General features: G+C 48.1%; 1 protein-coding gene across 1 annotated transcript; it reads right to left on the reverse strand.

The window, feature by feature from the left end:
• Nucleotides 1-12,603: 12,603 nt before the first annotated feature.
• On the reverse strand, nucleotides 12,604-13,473 carry LOC136355504 (uncharacterized). Its single transcript, XM_066308161.1, has one exon. It carries the CDS (start codon nucleotides 13,471-13,473, stop codon nucleotides 12,604-12,606), a length of 870 nt encoding a protein of 289 aa, XP_066164258.1.
• Nucleotides 13,474-16,061: the final 2,588 nt, after the last annotated feature.

Consider the following 16,061-nt stretch of genomic DNA (forward strand, 5'->3'; position numbering starts at 1 on the left):
CCAGCTGTGGTCCCACAACCAATTGGCAATTTGTAGCCGAAGCCTTAGAATCAAAGAAACAATTTCCCTTGGGCAAAATCCTTCTCGGCTATCTATACCAAATGTTGAACAATGCATCGGCTAAGATAGCCGTCGGCTCAATAGTTGGAGCAGGTGGACCATGGTGGCTACTGCAGACCTGGCTAAACCTGGTAGTCATGAAAGTTGTCAATCGGCCTTCTGTAACAGAAGCTGAATTCCCAAGGTTGGAGCCAATTGTAGAAGACGATGGAGAAGAACGCACCCATCGCAGATGCATGTCATATGGAGAATATGCATCCACACCAGCCGATGCTGGGGCAAAACTATCGGCTGAGCTGCTCAAAGATTGGTTTTGCAGCTTTTATGAAGGCTTCCAGAAAGATGCCCGGGTTTGGTTTCTTTATGAAGACTCGGCAGACCTTGAGCTCCCATTAGACTTCAGATTTGAAGACATCAATCATGAAAGATATCAAACGTCCAGGGAAGTCTTTACAGCTGCAATCAGCCCATGCATCCTACCTGTCGGTATTCACCAAGGAAGAAATATCCAAGTCTCCTATGAATTCTATCACCCTATGAGTTCAGCTAGACAACTTGGATTAGGCCAACTCCCAATCGGCTTATTCTTTGCTGACAAGATCCAATGCCGAGGAGAAATTTCTTCAACTCTAATGATGGATCGACTGCTTAACCTCCAAGGACCTCCCGTAGGCAGTATCGACAATATTGAGTTAGCAGGATTCAGGAGCAGGAACTTTGACAGATGGTGGGGTGAATGGAAGTTGCATCTATTTCATCAATCGACCACAATGTACATGACAGATCTATTCCCTGACGTCATACCCCAGGTAAACTTTGTCATCACTAAATTTCATAAGGTTAGCCAATTCATTACTTGACTAATCTTTTGTTCCTATTTTGCAGACAACAGAATCCTCCCCTCCACATCAGAGCAATAGTGGTAGGAACATTGAATATGCCCCAGGTCTGATTCCTAATGGAGGTGGATTGTCTCCCCCTGTCATCGGCTATCACGCCCCCAAGGTCTTAACCCTCCTCCAAGGCGCCATCAGGGAACCAACCGATGTAACCAAGAAAAGAAAAACTAGATCATCGGCTGTGAGCACATTGACTCTAGCTCCAAAGAAAAAGGCCAAGTCTAAGAAAACCAAGCCAACCGACGACCTGCCTGCTTTGGATCCATCCATTGAACAAGCTCTGGATGAAGCAGATATTGAGGATGATGTTGAACAGGCTGCAGCCGAAGTAAGTGATACTGAAAAAACACCATCGGCTTCGCCCAAGCAGATACCTTCAACTCCTTCTGCCCCACTCACTTCTTCAGAGTAAAACATCTTTCCTTGCAAACCCTTTTGTAATCATTATTTTTCAGCCGACTACTCATAGGTTTTGTAATTGCAGAAGAAGAAAACTGCTATAAAGAAGAAATCAGCTCCACCAGTAAGACACTCTCAATTTTACTAGTTGATTTCAGCCGATTTTATCTAACACTTGTCTTTTTACAGCCTCCTCCTCCTCCTTCTCCTGTACAACAATCATCGAGTGACCGAACTCCATCAGCCGTGGGGAGTCATCATATTGTGGAAGAAGAACAACCGGCTGCTCCTGCTATTCCAGTAAGTTTTCCTTTGATGCAAGAATTTAGATCGACTATATTGACTTAGCTCTCAAACTTTCTGAACTTATACCTGTAGGTTCTAGCCGATCTCTTTTCTTTTGGTATCTTGATGAGGCAGAAGAAGATACTTCAAGCAAAGCTCTAGCTCCCTTATCTGACGATGCAAAGAAAACACTTGAAGATATCTCGCGTCGGCTAGAAACCTCTTCTCTGGATAGCTTAGTGGTCGACTGTGGATCGATTAGGACACGATTGCACGAAGTTCAAGCTCTAATTCCTGAAGAACTGGCCGATGTCCTAACTCCAGCTACTTATCTTGAGCAACATCAATTTAAACTAGAAAAAGCCAAGCTAAGATTAGCCGAACGCCGTGAGCATAAGGAGATTGAAGCCACAATCCAAGTAAATCGGTAGCTTGTGCATGAAGAAAAAGTCAAACTCGATCAGCTATCCGAAGGTCCGATCAAATCTAATATCGATCGGCTTGAAGCCCGCAAGATCAATCTCTTGGCACAGCTTGAAGAATGCAATGTTGAATTGGATATGGAGCACAAAAAGCTAGCTGATCTCCCAATATCTGTCGAAGAGCAAAAAACAAGGCTCAAATCGGCTATCAAGAATGTTGCTGACCTAACCAAGTCCCTAAAGATCATTCCCGGGACTGATGCTCAAGATGCCCAAGCCATTGAAGAAGTCGAACAAATTAGGCAAAAAGCTATTTCGGCTATCCAGCAGTACTTGTCTCAATAACTTTTGTGTAATAGGACTTAGAAATTCTTGTAATCGGCTAAGATACCTTAATACCCTGGTGTTTTAACAATCCTTTGTGACGATTAACATAACTTCTAATTTTTCATTTTTTGTATATATGTGCCCCCCAATTTTATAATGTCAACAACATTGATAAAATTAAAAAAACAACTAAGGGCGATATAACAATATTGGCCGTTATATATCGGCAAACCATAACCGATTACAATTAGAAAAACGACTAAGGGCGATATAACAATATCGGCCATCTCAAGACGATGTAAAACACATCGGCTGTCATGCATCAGCAACACTAGCCGATCATGCGTCAACCCAAACACTTGGGTAATACTTCTTCAAGTATTTGCCATTGAGCGCTCGTCCATAAACTTCACCATCAAGCCCTTGCAACATATATGCCCCTTTAGACACAGCCTTATAGATTTAAAACGGTCCTTCCCAATTTGGTGACCACTTGCCGAACTTGTTATCCCGAGTTCCAATCGGCAAAATCAACTTCCATACAAGTTCACCTTCCGAAAAATCCTTAGGCACTACTTTCTTGTTATAATGCCTAGCAACTCGTTCCTTATCTTTGGTAACCTTAGCAAGGGCTCGTAAACGCGATTGAACCAAGTCCTCCCTCTCATCGGCCATAAGGTTATAATACTCATCAGTTATCAAACCGTCTTGCAACTCTATCCTTCTAGAGCTGATTTTAACTTCCCATGGCAAAACAGCTTCATGTCCATAAACAAGCTTATAAGGAGGAACTTGAATTGATCCATGACAAGCCATCCGATAAGACCACAATGCTTCGGCCAACCGGGTATGCCATTGCCAAGGATAATCAGAAATCTTCCGCTTAATTAATTTGATCAAGCTCTTGTTAGATGCCTCAGCCTGCCCATTAGCTTGTGCATAATATGGTGAAGAATTCAACAATTTGATACCCACGCTATCGGCAAACTGAACAAACTCATCGAACACGAATATTGAACCTTGATCAGTTGTAATAGTTTGAGGAATACCAAATCGGTAGAATATATGTTCTTGAACAAATTGAATTGCATCCCCAGAATCAACTTTCTTCAAAGGAATGGCCTCCACCCACTTGGTGAAATAATCAGTCGCCACCAATATAAACTTATGCCCTTTACTTGATGGTGGGTTTATGTCACGCCCAGAAGTTTCCCCTTTTTCTTGCTTTAAAAATTGGTTAAATAAATTGCCCGAAGAAATTATCTTAATTAACCTAGAGCTAAATCCCTAGTTAATAAATGCAATTAATAATCGGAAATAGCGTGGTGGAATTTTTCTTGAGTTCCCCATGCTCCAATGCATTAACAAGATTTTTAGTGGAATTTTCAGAGCCTTGGAAATAATTTTAACCAATTAAAAATCACCAAAGTGCAATTTTAAATCCCAGGAAAAATCCTTTCTTCTTTTTCTTTTTCTTTTCCTTCTTTTTTTTCTCTATTGGGCCGTCGGCCCACACCCTCCCGCGCTCGGCCTCCTTCCTTTGGGCCGGCCCGTTCCCTTTTCCCCTCTCTCCGGGACGCTGACAGGTGGGGCCCACCTGTCAGGTCGTCCCCTTCCTCCAGCCACCCGCCCCACGACGGCAACCGCCGCCGAAACCGTCCGCGCCGCCGCCTTCTCCGCTCCACGTCGCGCCCCCACTCCGCGTCCCCACGTCGCCGCCCTCCCCGCCATTCCCGCCCGCACGCGCGCCCGCAAATGGGCGGGATTCGATTTGAATCCCCCCCACTCTCTCTCTCTCTCTCTCCCCCCACGTCGCCGGCCAAATCGGGGGGTTTCCCGGCCATGTCCGCCCCTCTCGAGCCCCTATAAAGCTTCCCCGCATCTCCCTCTCCCTTTTCCCCTTTTCGCCGTGCTCTCCCGTGCCTCCTACCGGTCACGCGCCGCTCGCCACTAGCGCCGCCGCATGCCGCCACCTCCGGTCGCGCGCCGCAGCCGCTAGAGCCGCCGCCGCGCCAAGCCGCCGCCGCCATTAGCATTGCCGCCGCGTGAGCCACCTCGGCCGCCGCTCGGTTTCCGCTAAACCCCACCGGAGCCCGGTTCTCCTCGCACACCGGTGAGCTATCCATTCTCCTTCGTCTCCGGCCAATAATGGTGGCCGCCGTGGTCACTCTCTCTACTCCTAATCCTTCTCAACTCCCTCCGTAGGTGCCGCCGCCACTCGTCCACCCCTCCTCATCGCCAGGTCGTCGCCGCCACCTTCATCCTCCGCTCCGGCCGCCATACTCGCCGGTGAGGATCCTCCCCTCCTTCCTCTTCCCCTTTCTCTCGTTTGCGCCGCCTCTCTCCACACGCTCGCCGTCGCCTTCGGTCGACGCCGCCGTCCTGTACCCCGTCCGCCGTCGCTTCCCGCGCCGCCGATTGCCGTCGCCGGCGACCGTGAGCATCGCCGCCGGTTGCCATGGCCGGCCGGCCGGTTTTGAAGCCGTGCCTAGCCGCCGCCGTGCCGTCCGATCGGCCTCCCGGCCGATCCGGACCGTCGGTCCCGTGGACCGGCGGTGGACCACCCGCGTGGTCCCGGTCCACGGTAGACCGGCCACCTTGTGCCACTGCCCGTGGGGCCCATATGCCGGCGCCCCCTTCCTCTCCCCTTTGAGCCGCTGACCCGTGGGCCCCGCCTGTCGGCGCCGCCCCCTGGATGACGTTAGCCCTGGGTATTATTGCGCAATAATTAATTAAGGACTTTTTCTGTGGACCCCCGTTTTTATAACAGGAATCAATCGTGTAAACAGTACCATTTCCCTGGATCAAGTAGTTTGGTACACACGAACTAATAGCTGGAATATCAAGTGCACATACACGAGTGTTTAATACGAATTATTACATCATAGGCCCGCAGGCATAGTCTTAAATCATCGGACCGAGAGGTCCGGAATACATCCAAAAGCAGAAATAGATAAGGCAGCGGAATTCAGGCAGCGGCATGCCATTGCCACAGGCAACGATCGTACTAAGACCTACTGGACGCCATCGTCTTCATCTCCCTCCTGATAATAGGCATAGGGATCCTCCGAGGCTTCATCTCCCACTTCTGATAAATTTTATATTTGCAAGGATGAGTACCAACCGTACTCAGCAAGCCACCACAGCAACAATGCATATGAAAGGGGGAATTCAAAGGATGGCCATAGTTCTTTTGCGCAAAGCAAGTTTTGTAATTCTTTTCACAAGCCTAAGACCTAGCATTGACTGATCAAATTTTAGTACCAGAGTTTGTATTTAAACAACGACGGTTCTGTCCACCATCCATTGTGATCCCAAGGATAGCTTCCCGCCATTGATTCGTCATGGTTTTCTGAGGACGTCCACCTTCCCGCCTCTCAGGAAGTGGCTCCAACAGCATAAAATTCATCATGCAATATCCCCTCCCACACAAGTTAAGAATTTAGAGTCTAGCCAAGTGTAATACATGTCCCGGTGCTCAATATCCGCGAGCACGGCTATTCGAATAGATTTGATTTACTCACACTGCAGTGGATGTACACTTTACCCGCACTCCGCGACTGCCCAACACATGGGCCTCGTCCCAACACATGAGACGCGTCACGGCAAAGCTTTTCGATAACCTCGCATTGGCAGTACCCGCTCCATGAACTTAAATCCTCATGCACTCTAGGCGTCCATGTTTCTAGCAGTGAGAGGAGTTCTGGCGCTCCCGGGAAAGAGAAGTCTCACACACATATTAAATTATGGTTCAAGTTAAGTTCTCTCTCTCACACACTCATGGCAGTCCTACCAATGGCGACACCGATGTAGGGCACGCCTCTCGGCCCTACCTCAACGGCTGTCCCATCGTAGCGCACCTGCCTCACTCAGGGGTGAACCATCTATGCAGGGATACTGCCTCCGCTCGGCTATCTAATCCGCTAGGTCTATACCCATTCGAGAAGTACGGTTGTACGGGGGTCGTTTCATGCTTAACTTCATGGCTCGGTCCTTAATTGACCGGGGACGGTACTAGCCTTTCCCAGATACCACCCAAATCCTCCGTCCGCCCCTGGTCGAAAACAATTGTTTAATTTTATTTCTCCTTTCACAAATCATGTCATCAACATCATGGCAATGTGGCGCTCATGTCTCCACATGCCGCATCTCAATTACCTTCCCAAAGGTAATTGCCCAAGCATATAGCATTTGATAAATATGAGTATGCATGATTCTGGAATGGCATTTCTAAGCAATTGTCATAATTGACTAGGGACTCATACGTAATTATGGTTACAAGGATTTTAAGGGTAAACAATAATCAAGGCATGGTATAATCACAAGTAGGATGTTCATCATTGCATGCAATTTTATTTGTAAACAAAACAATTTCGCAATTGGGATCAACATGTTCAAGGAATAGTGATGACTTGCCTTGCTCAAAGTCTTGCGGGTCTTGGCCTTCGCTTGGATCCGCAACTCCCTCGGGCTCTATAGTTACGTGCAAAAATTGATTTGAATTCGGTTAGAATTCAAATAAAAATCCAAATAAATCCAAATAAAAGTCAAATGCGAAAGTTAATTCCTTTTTATTAATTTTACTATTCGCGAACTATGGCAAACCCCAATTTTGGTTTAAATTATTTTGCGGTTACAATATTTTGTTGTCGTATGTTTTTAATTTAATCTACCCTAGCATTATATCCATATATTAGGTTAGAAATTTCTTATCGCGAGCTAAATGTCGGACGGAATCCTAAAATTATCTTATATTATTATACGACTTAATTTAGTCTATGATTAAATATAATACACGGCTAACACCCTAGTAATTAAGTCCGAATCGCTACCGTTGATCGATTATTTATAGAGATTTCCCAGAAATAATCCACAATAATTTACGAGAATTCATACATTTGTTTAATTATTAATTACATCTAAATTAATACCGCGAATTGATTTCTTATGGAGAGTACTAAAAGTTATCTATAATCTATAGGAATTTATCCAATTATATTTTCATTAATCCTATATTTAAATGCTAGTATTTTAGGTATTTAATTAGTAAGAGTTTATCTAACTATATTTTCATTAATCCTACAATTAAATTCTAATATTTGTAAATATTGTAAATTTCCCCCTAAATTTTTCCCTTTTCTTTTCCCTCTCTCTCTCTTTTCTTTTCTTTCTTTTCTTTTCTTTTCTTTCTTTTCTTTTCCTTTCTTTCTCTTCTTTTATTTTCTTTCTCTTCTCCCTCCCGGCTTCTCTCTTTCTCTCCCGGCTTCTCTCTTTCTCTCTCGGCTCTCTCTCTCTCTCTCTCGGCTCTCCCTCCTACCCGAGCGGCGCGGCGACAAAAGAAAGAGGGGGAAAACAGCGGCTCACCGACGGCGGCGGCGGCGACGACGGCGGCGGCGACGACGGCGCGCGGGGGCACGGGAACGGCGGCGCGGCGGCACGGGAATGGCGGCGCGGCGGCACAGGAATGGCGGCGCGGCGGCACTACGGCGGCGGCGCGGCGGATAGGGAGGAGTTGGAGGGGAATGGGTGTGGGGGAGAAGAGATGGGTGGGGGGTTTTATAGGGTGTGAGAGGGGGAGAAAGAGGGGGTGTGGGGGAGAAGGGATGCGATGGCGGCGCGGCAGCGCGCGGGGCGCGAGGCGGCGGGCACGCGGCGCTAGGCGACGAGACGGCGCGCGGCGCCGCAGCGGCGACGGGACGCGTGCGACGACGGGGCGCGGCGCGGGGCCAGCGGCGCGGCGCGGGGCGACGCGACGGTTGCGGCGACGCGACGGCGGGCGGCACGAGGCGCGAGACGACGGCGACCCGCGGCGATGGCGACGGCGACATTGGTGCGGCGCGGCAGAGGCGAGGGAACGGCGCTGGGAATGGCTCGGCAGCGGCGGCGCGCGGCTCGGAGCGACGATGGGACGCGCGCGGCGATGGGACGGTCGCGCGTCGACGTCGCCGCGCGGTGACGGCTCACAGCAGCGGCGCGGGGCTCGGGGGAGCGGCGTGGCACGGGGGGGGGGGGGGGGGGGGCGAGGCGACGACGGCGACGGCTCGGTAGTGGCGACGAGACGGTGCGCGGCGCGATGGGACGGCGACGCGGTGGCGACGGGCGACGCGACGGCGATGCGACGGCACGGGGCTCGGGGCGGCCGGGCGCGCGGCACGCGGGGCAGAGGAGGGGGGCTGGGCTAGGGGAGAGGGGAAACGCTAGGGGCCACATCGAACACCTTGCGGGCAATGAACAGTGCATTTTCCTATTATTCCCGATTTCAGGTTATTTTCAAAATAAATTTGATTTCATAATTTTTAAATCTTGTATAAATGAAGTACATCCCACATTTGTGTTATCCTAACTAAAATCCTCCTTAATTTAATATCACTCATATTCTGTTTATATAATTTATTTTAATTAGGGTTATTCCATCGTACTAAAATTTAATTATTGCTATTATGGTTGCGATAATATTTTATTTGTTTCCAATCCCACCTAACCTTTATTTTAATTTATATTTTAATTATTTATTTAGTCAACTAGATTTTCTTTTATGGTTTGTTCCTAGCTAGTTATTCATTATTCGCGATTAATAGACTCCGACATCAAAATCCAATGAAACAGGCGAATAAAGTCGGCATGATGCAATTGGTTTAAAAAGTTTTTGAAAGTCCATATTTTTAGAGTTTTTGTTTTGTCGGTCGAATTTTCAGGGTGTTACAAACCTACCCCCCTTAAATAAATCTCGTCCCGAGATTTTCTTACCAGTTGTAGAATAGATGCGGGTACTCCGTCCTCAAGAATTCTTCGCTTTCCCAGGTGGCTTCATCCTCAGTGTGATTACTCCATTGTACCTTGTACATACGCCACACTTTGCTCCTAGTCCTCTTTTCTGCTTCATCTAATATCCGAATCGGGTGTTCTGGGTATGTGAGATCATTGCTAATGTGAATCTCTTCCAGCGGAGCTTGTTCTTCCGGCACTCGTAAGCATTTCTTTAATTGGGATACATGGAAGACTGGGTGCACATCGGCGATATTCTCTGGTAGTTGTAACTGATATGCAACTTCTCCTCGCCTGGCGATGATCTGGAATGGCCCCACATATCTTGGTGCCAGTTTTCCTTTAACCTTAAACCTCTTTGTTCCCCTCATCGGAGAAACCTTTAGATAAACGTAATCTCCTTCCTTAAATTCCAGGTCTCTTCTTCGAGTGTCGGCGTAACTCTTTTGTCGTGACTGTGCTACTTTTAGACGGTCACGGATCAAACGAACCTTTTCTTCGGCTTCTTGAATGATGTCAGGTCCAAATACCGCCCGTTCCCCAGTCTCGGACCATATTAGCGGGGTACGACATCGTCGACCAAACAATGCCTCATTGGGTGACATCTTTAGGCTTGCTTGAAAGCTGTTGTTGTAGGAGAATTCGGCGTAGGGCAAACATCTCTCCCAGTCCTTGCTAAAATCCAAAGCACAAGCCCTCAGCATGTCCTCCAGGACCTGGTTGGTTCTCTCCGTCTGGCCATCCGTCTGTGGATGATAAGCGGTGCTAAATGCGAGGTAACTTCCTAGGGCTTCATGGACTTTCTCCCAGAAATGTGAGGTAAACTGTGTGCCTCGATCAGATATAATCCTCTTAGGTATACCATGAAGACACACTATCCTGGTCATGTACAACTCGGCGAGTTTTGCACTGCTATAGTTTGTCTTGACGGGGATGAATCTTGCCGTCTTGGTGAGTCGATCCACGATCACCCATATGGAATCATATCCTGTTGCGGTTTTGGGCAATCCAACAATAAAATCCATACCTATCTCATCCCATTTCCATTCGGGAATCCTGAGAGGTTGCAACAAACCTGCCGGCCTCTGGTGTTCAGCCTTCACCTTCTGGCATACGTCGCAGAGTGCTACGTATTCGGCCACATCTCTCTTCATGTTGGGCCACCAGTATCCTTCCTTCAGATCTTGGTACATCTTCGTACTTTCGGGGTGCAATGAATATGCCGATTCGTGAGATTCCTTTAAAATTAATCCCCTCAGTCCACCCTGTTCGGGTACGTAAATTCTCTTTTTATACCATAGAACATCTTTTTCGTCGGTTGAAAATTCCTTTGCACGTCCGGCAGCTAAGCGTTCCTTCACCTCTCGGACTTCCTCGTTGTCCTTCTGGGCTTCTTCTATTTGGGTTCTCAAAAGAGGTTGAATATCCAGGGTGTTTATCTGTCCATGGGGTACTATATGTAGGTTCAGCTGCGCCATTTCCTCCCTAAGCTCAGGGACCATCCCTTCCGTTCTCAGATGATTGCAATGGCTCTTACGACTCAGAGCGTCGGCTACGACGTTTGCTTTGCCTGGGTGATAATGAACCTCTAAATCATAGTCCTTGATTAATTCTAACCATCGCCTTTGCCTCAAGTTGAGATCTGACTGGGTGAAGATATATTTTAGACTCTTGTGGTCAGTGTAGATATCGCAATGGTTTCCAATCAGATAATGTCTCCAAATCTTTAGCGCATGAACTACAGCTGCGAGTTCTAAGTCATGGGTAGGGTAGTTTTCCTCATGTGGTCGTAATTGTCGCGACGCATAGGCCACAACTTTTCCGTCCTGCATCAGTACTCCTCCTAGTCCTTGCCTTGACGCATCACAATATATAACAAAGTCTTTCCTGATGTCGGGAAGAACAAAAATAGGTGCCGAGGTCAGCTTTTCTTTAAGCTGTTCAAAGCTTTCCTGACATTGTTCTGACCATACAAACTTCTTTTCCTTCTTGAGTAGTTGTGTCATTGGTCGGGCTATCTTAGAGAACCCTTCAATGAACCTTCGGTAGTATCCAGCCAAGCCTAGAAAACTCCGAATTTCAGTCACAGATTTGGGTGCTTTCCATTCCGTGACAGCCTCCACTTTAGCAGGGTCCACTGCTACTCCACCGGCTGAGATTACGTGACCTAGAAAAGCGACTTCCTTCAACCAAAATTCGCACTTGCTGAATTTTGCGTATAACTTGTGCTTTCGGAGTTTCTGGAGAACCAATCGTAAGTGTTCCGCATGTTCTTCCTCATCTTTGGAGTAGATCAGAATGTCATCAATGAACACCACCACAAACTTATCCAAATATTCCATGAATACTTTGTTCATAAGATTCATGAAGTATGCTGGGGCATTGGTTAGACCAAACGACATTACTGTGAATTCATACAACCCATAGCGTGTTGAAAACGCGGTTTTGGGGATATCCTCGGTCCTAATCTTCAGTTGGTGGTATCCTGATCGAAGGTCTATCTTTGAAAACACCTTAGCTCCCTTAAGTTGGTCGAAGAGGTCATCAATCCGTGGTAGTGGATACTTATTTTTTATGGTTACTTCGTTCAGTGATCGGTAGTCTACACACATTCTCATGCTACCGTCTTTCTTTTTAACAAACAACACTGGGGCTCCCCAAGGTGACGAACTGGGGCGTACAAATCCCTTCTCTTGCAACTCCCTGATTTGCTTTTTAAGTTCTTCTAACTCATTGACCGGCATCCGATATGGTCTCTTGGATATGGGGGCAGTTCCGGGTATCAGGTCAATAATGAACTCTATGTCACGATCTGGTGGCATTCCAGGTAAATCTTCTGGGAACACATCAGGAAATCGCTGCACTACTGGCATTCCCTTTAGGGGTAGCATGGTAAATATACCTCCGGCATGTTCGGTTAGCCTAGGATCTTGATCCATGGTTGCTCTCATATCCGATCCCCAGGGTGTGGTCAGGGTAACTTCTCTACGTCTACAGTCAATTACTCCTCTATGCTTTGCTAACCAATCCATACCCAAAATGACATCAAGAGTTTGGGGTATTAGCACCATAAGACTGGAGGGAAATACCACATCCCTAAGGCAGATGGGTACGTCAATGCAAGCTGTATCCACTGCTATCTCACCCCCAGGTGAATGTACTAACATTGGTTGTCTTAATTTAACTCTGGTTAAATTGTGTTGTTGACTTGCTTTCAAAGATATAAATGAATGCGATGCTCCTGAATCGAAGAGAACTTTAACTGGAGTGGAGTTGAGTGAAAACATACCCATCAGTACGCCTTGGTCTTCCTGGGCCTCTTCAGCTCGAACATGGTTCACTTGCCCGCGTCCAAATCCGGTAGCGGTCCTGTTAGTCTGCGGAGTCCTGAATAGACCTCGTCCAGCAGCAGGGGTAGCAGTACCGTGAATAGCCGTTGCATTAGCTCAGGTACGAATGGGTGTCTTGTTTGGATGAGGACATTTATTAGCGAAATGCCCATACTCTCCACAGTTGAAACAGCTTCCTGGCCTTACTGATCCAGTGGCGGCCTGATTCGGTGCAGGAGCGCGGTTCTGAATGGTAACCGGCCTGTGGAAATTGCTGGAGGTGGCAGGTCGACTGGTTGTCACCACTGTTGGTCTCCAAGCCGAGGAGGTTGTCCCTTTAGGACGCTGGGGTGCGGTCTGAGGCGGGCGGTTCATGGCAAGCCTCCTTTTACGATTGTGCTCCACGACCTTCCGGTCGTTCTCCAACCTAACGACCTTATTGATTAAACTCTGGAAACTATCGTGGTCTTGTCCAATCATGGGCCCGCGTAACTCGTCATTCAAGCCTTCAATGAATTTGTCAATCTTTTCCTCTTCGTCGGCAAGATCTCCAGTTGCGTAGCGCGCCAGCTGAGTGAAACGGTTCAAGTACTCTTGCACTGTGGTATTCCCTTGCCGTAATCTCCTGAACTCATTCTTCTTCATCCTCATCACCGCGGCAGGCACGAAGTTGTCACGGAAGGCTGTGGTAAATTCCTCCCAGTTTGGTTCTCCAGCATCTTCTTCTCGGGCTTCTTTGTACGTGTCCCACCAGTCTCCGGCTGGTCCTTCCAATTGGTTTGCCGCAAAGATCACTTTATCGGCCTCACGTACTCGAACAAGAATTAGCTTCTTCTCAATGATCCTTAACCAATCTTCCGCATCCATAGGTTCTTCAGCTGTGGCGAATGTGGGTGGCTTGGTCCTCATAAACTCTCCAAAGCTTGACCCTCCGCGGTTGCCTTGGTTGCTCGCGATAGCTTGCAGAAGTTGAGTTTGGGTGGCCATAATTCCGGCCAGAGTGTTTAAGTCGGGTGTCTGAGTTTCGTCATTGCTGGTTGTTGCCCGACGTCGGCTTGCCATCTGTGTAGGTTGATGGAGTAAGCATCCTAATTTTCTAACTAGCTCCTATGGCTTTATCCCATTAAGGGAGTTGTGTCGATATGAACTTTGTTTCGCAAGCATGGTGGAATAAACTCATTTACAACACAACAACAATAGATATCATAAATAACATCACAGAGTTTCACAAATGGTACATAAATCATGATGCAATTGACTGCATACATACGCAGTCCAAATAAGGTTCATCCAAACGATACATCAAACCAATCATCAAACTACTCGTCAATCTAGGTAAGGGAAGGGGGTGTCTCGCATACTATCCAAAAACCATCTGATACGAGATCGAAGCTGCAAGGAGTCCGTCAGTCTAATTCTCCAGCTATCCGCATGATCCCGGGGCAGGTAGAGGGTGGTCGCTGGCTCGCGCAAACCGGAGTCCCCACGGCTCAGAGGTAGTGGCCTCTGGATCTGGCTTGGGCCTCTTGCCCGGGGGTCGTGTGCTCTTGCGAGCAGTGCTGAGGGTGCGAGGGCCTCCGAGGAAGGTGATACGGGGAACAGGAGCCTCATCCTCTGAAGGATCAGTGATGTCTGGCTCGATCTCTGGCTCGGTGTCGGTCCCCTCTGTCTCGGAGTCGACCTGGATCGGAGTCTCCAAACTAGAACCCAGCTGCGGAGAAGGTGTAGGGATCAGTGGAGTGTGCACCAACTCCGGAACAGGTGGCTGTGCTGCTGTAGGGTCCACTAGGTAGGGCGCTGACTCGGTAGCTAGCATACTAGCCTCTCCCAGAAGAGCGTGGAACGCCGGTGGGTATGGCGGGGTGAGGAAGAAGTAGCGGTCACGGCCTACTGCTGTGGAAGTAGAGGCCCCTGTGGTGCTGATCTTGGCTGCTCGAAGCTGCTCCTCCAGCTGGCTGACGTGCTCCTGACTCTCTCTCAGCTGCTCCTCAAGAGTATCCATCATTCCGCGGCGATCGTTGTACTGGTCGGATAACTGCTGGAACTGATCGCCGTGGACCTGGAGCTGTGCCTTCAGTGAGTCTATCTCACTGCCCCAAGCCTGGTGCTCCTCCTCCAACTGAAGCTGCTGTGCTGTGAGGTCGGTCACCTCAGTCTCTAACTCCCCCACACGTCTCTGGTGGTCGTCAATCTCCAACAAAGCCTCCTCGTAGTAGTCATCTACTGCCTCAGCCCATCGTGACAACCGAGTCACTATCGGGTTGTAGCAGCAGGGCATGTCATGAACTGTGCAAACTGAGTTGCCCTCCTCCCGGAACGGGTGATGAGCAAACTCGGTACTCACTAACTCAGCTCGGTGGATAGAGCTGAGTCGGAGAAAGGCCTCCCGAGCAGCATCCTGCATCGCGGTCTCTGGCAGGTCTCGGTGGTGACGTGTCTGAAAGCTGTAGTCCAACTCGGAAGGGACTCGGGGGTGAATCTCGACCCGAGCCTCCCAAACTGGGCCACACTGCCTCACTCGGTATGACGGAAAACCAGGGTATCGCAGACGCCTCAACATCCGATGCAGCTCAATGACATAACCCTCCAATTGGGGTAAGCTCAACTCCCAGGTAGCGGGTGAATCCGAATCTGCCATCTAATTTTAAGAAAAACCCAAAGTCAGTTGAGAGTAAAACTTGTTTTGTAAAGAAAATAGTTAAGAGTAAGATAAAAATTGTGCCGAGTTTTGTAAACATAGCGTTTTTATTTTTGAAAGTATTACTAAATGGGAATTTCTCCCTTGGCCAACTTAGAAAAAGGGTGGGGCGCCTTTTGGTCTTTTCCTACAGTCGTATGGCTCTGATACCAGCTCTGTGGACCCCCGTTTTTATAACAGGAATCAATCGTGTAAACAGTACCATTTCCCTGGATTAAGTAGTTTGGTACACACGAACTCATAGCTGGAATATCAAGTGCACATACACGAGTGTTTAATACGAATTATTACATCATAGGCCCGCAGGCATAGTCTTAAATCATCGGACCGAGAGGTCCGGAATACATCCAAAAGCAGAAATAGATAAGGCAGCGGAATTCAGGCAGCGGCATGCCATTGCCACAGGCAACGATCGTACTAAGACCTACTGGACGCCATCGTCTTCATCTCCCTCCTGATAATAGGCATAGGGATCCTCCGAGGCTTCATCTCCCACTTCTGATAAATTTTATATTTGCAAGGATGAGTACCAACCGTACTCAGCAAGCCACCACAGCAACAATGCATATGAAAGGGGGAATTCAAAGGATGGCCATAGTTCTTTTGCGCAAAGCAAGTTTTGTAATTCTTTTCACAAGCCTAAGACCTAGCATTGACTGATCAAATTTTAGTACCAGAGTTTGTATTTAAACAACGACGGTTCTGTCCACCATCCATTGTGATCCCAAGGATAGCTTCCCGCCATTGATTCGTCATGGTTTTCTGAGGACGTCCACCTTCCCGCCTCTCAGGAAGTGGCTCCAACAGCATAAAATTCATCATGCAATATCCCCTCCCACACAAGTTAAGAATTTAGAGTCTAGCCAAGTGTAATACA

Source organism: Oryza sativa, chromosome 1, assembly GCF_034140825.1.
Source record: "Oryza sativa Japonica Group chromosome 1, ASM3414082v1".
Taxonomy (NCBI): domain Eukaryota; kingdom Viridiplantae; phylum Streptophyta; class Magnoliopsida; order Poales; family Poaceae; genus Oryza; species Oryza sativa.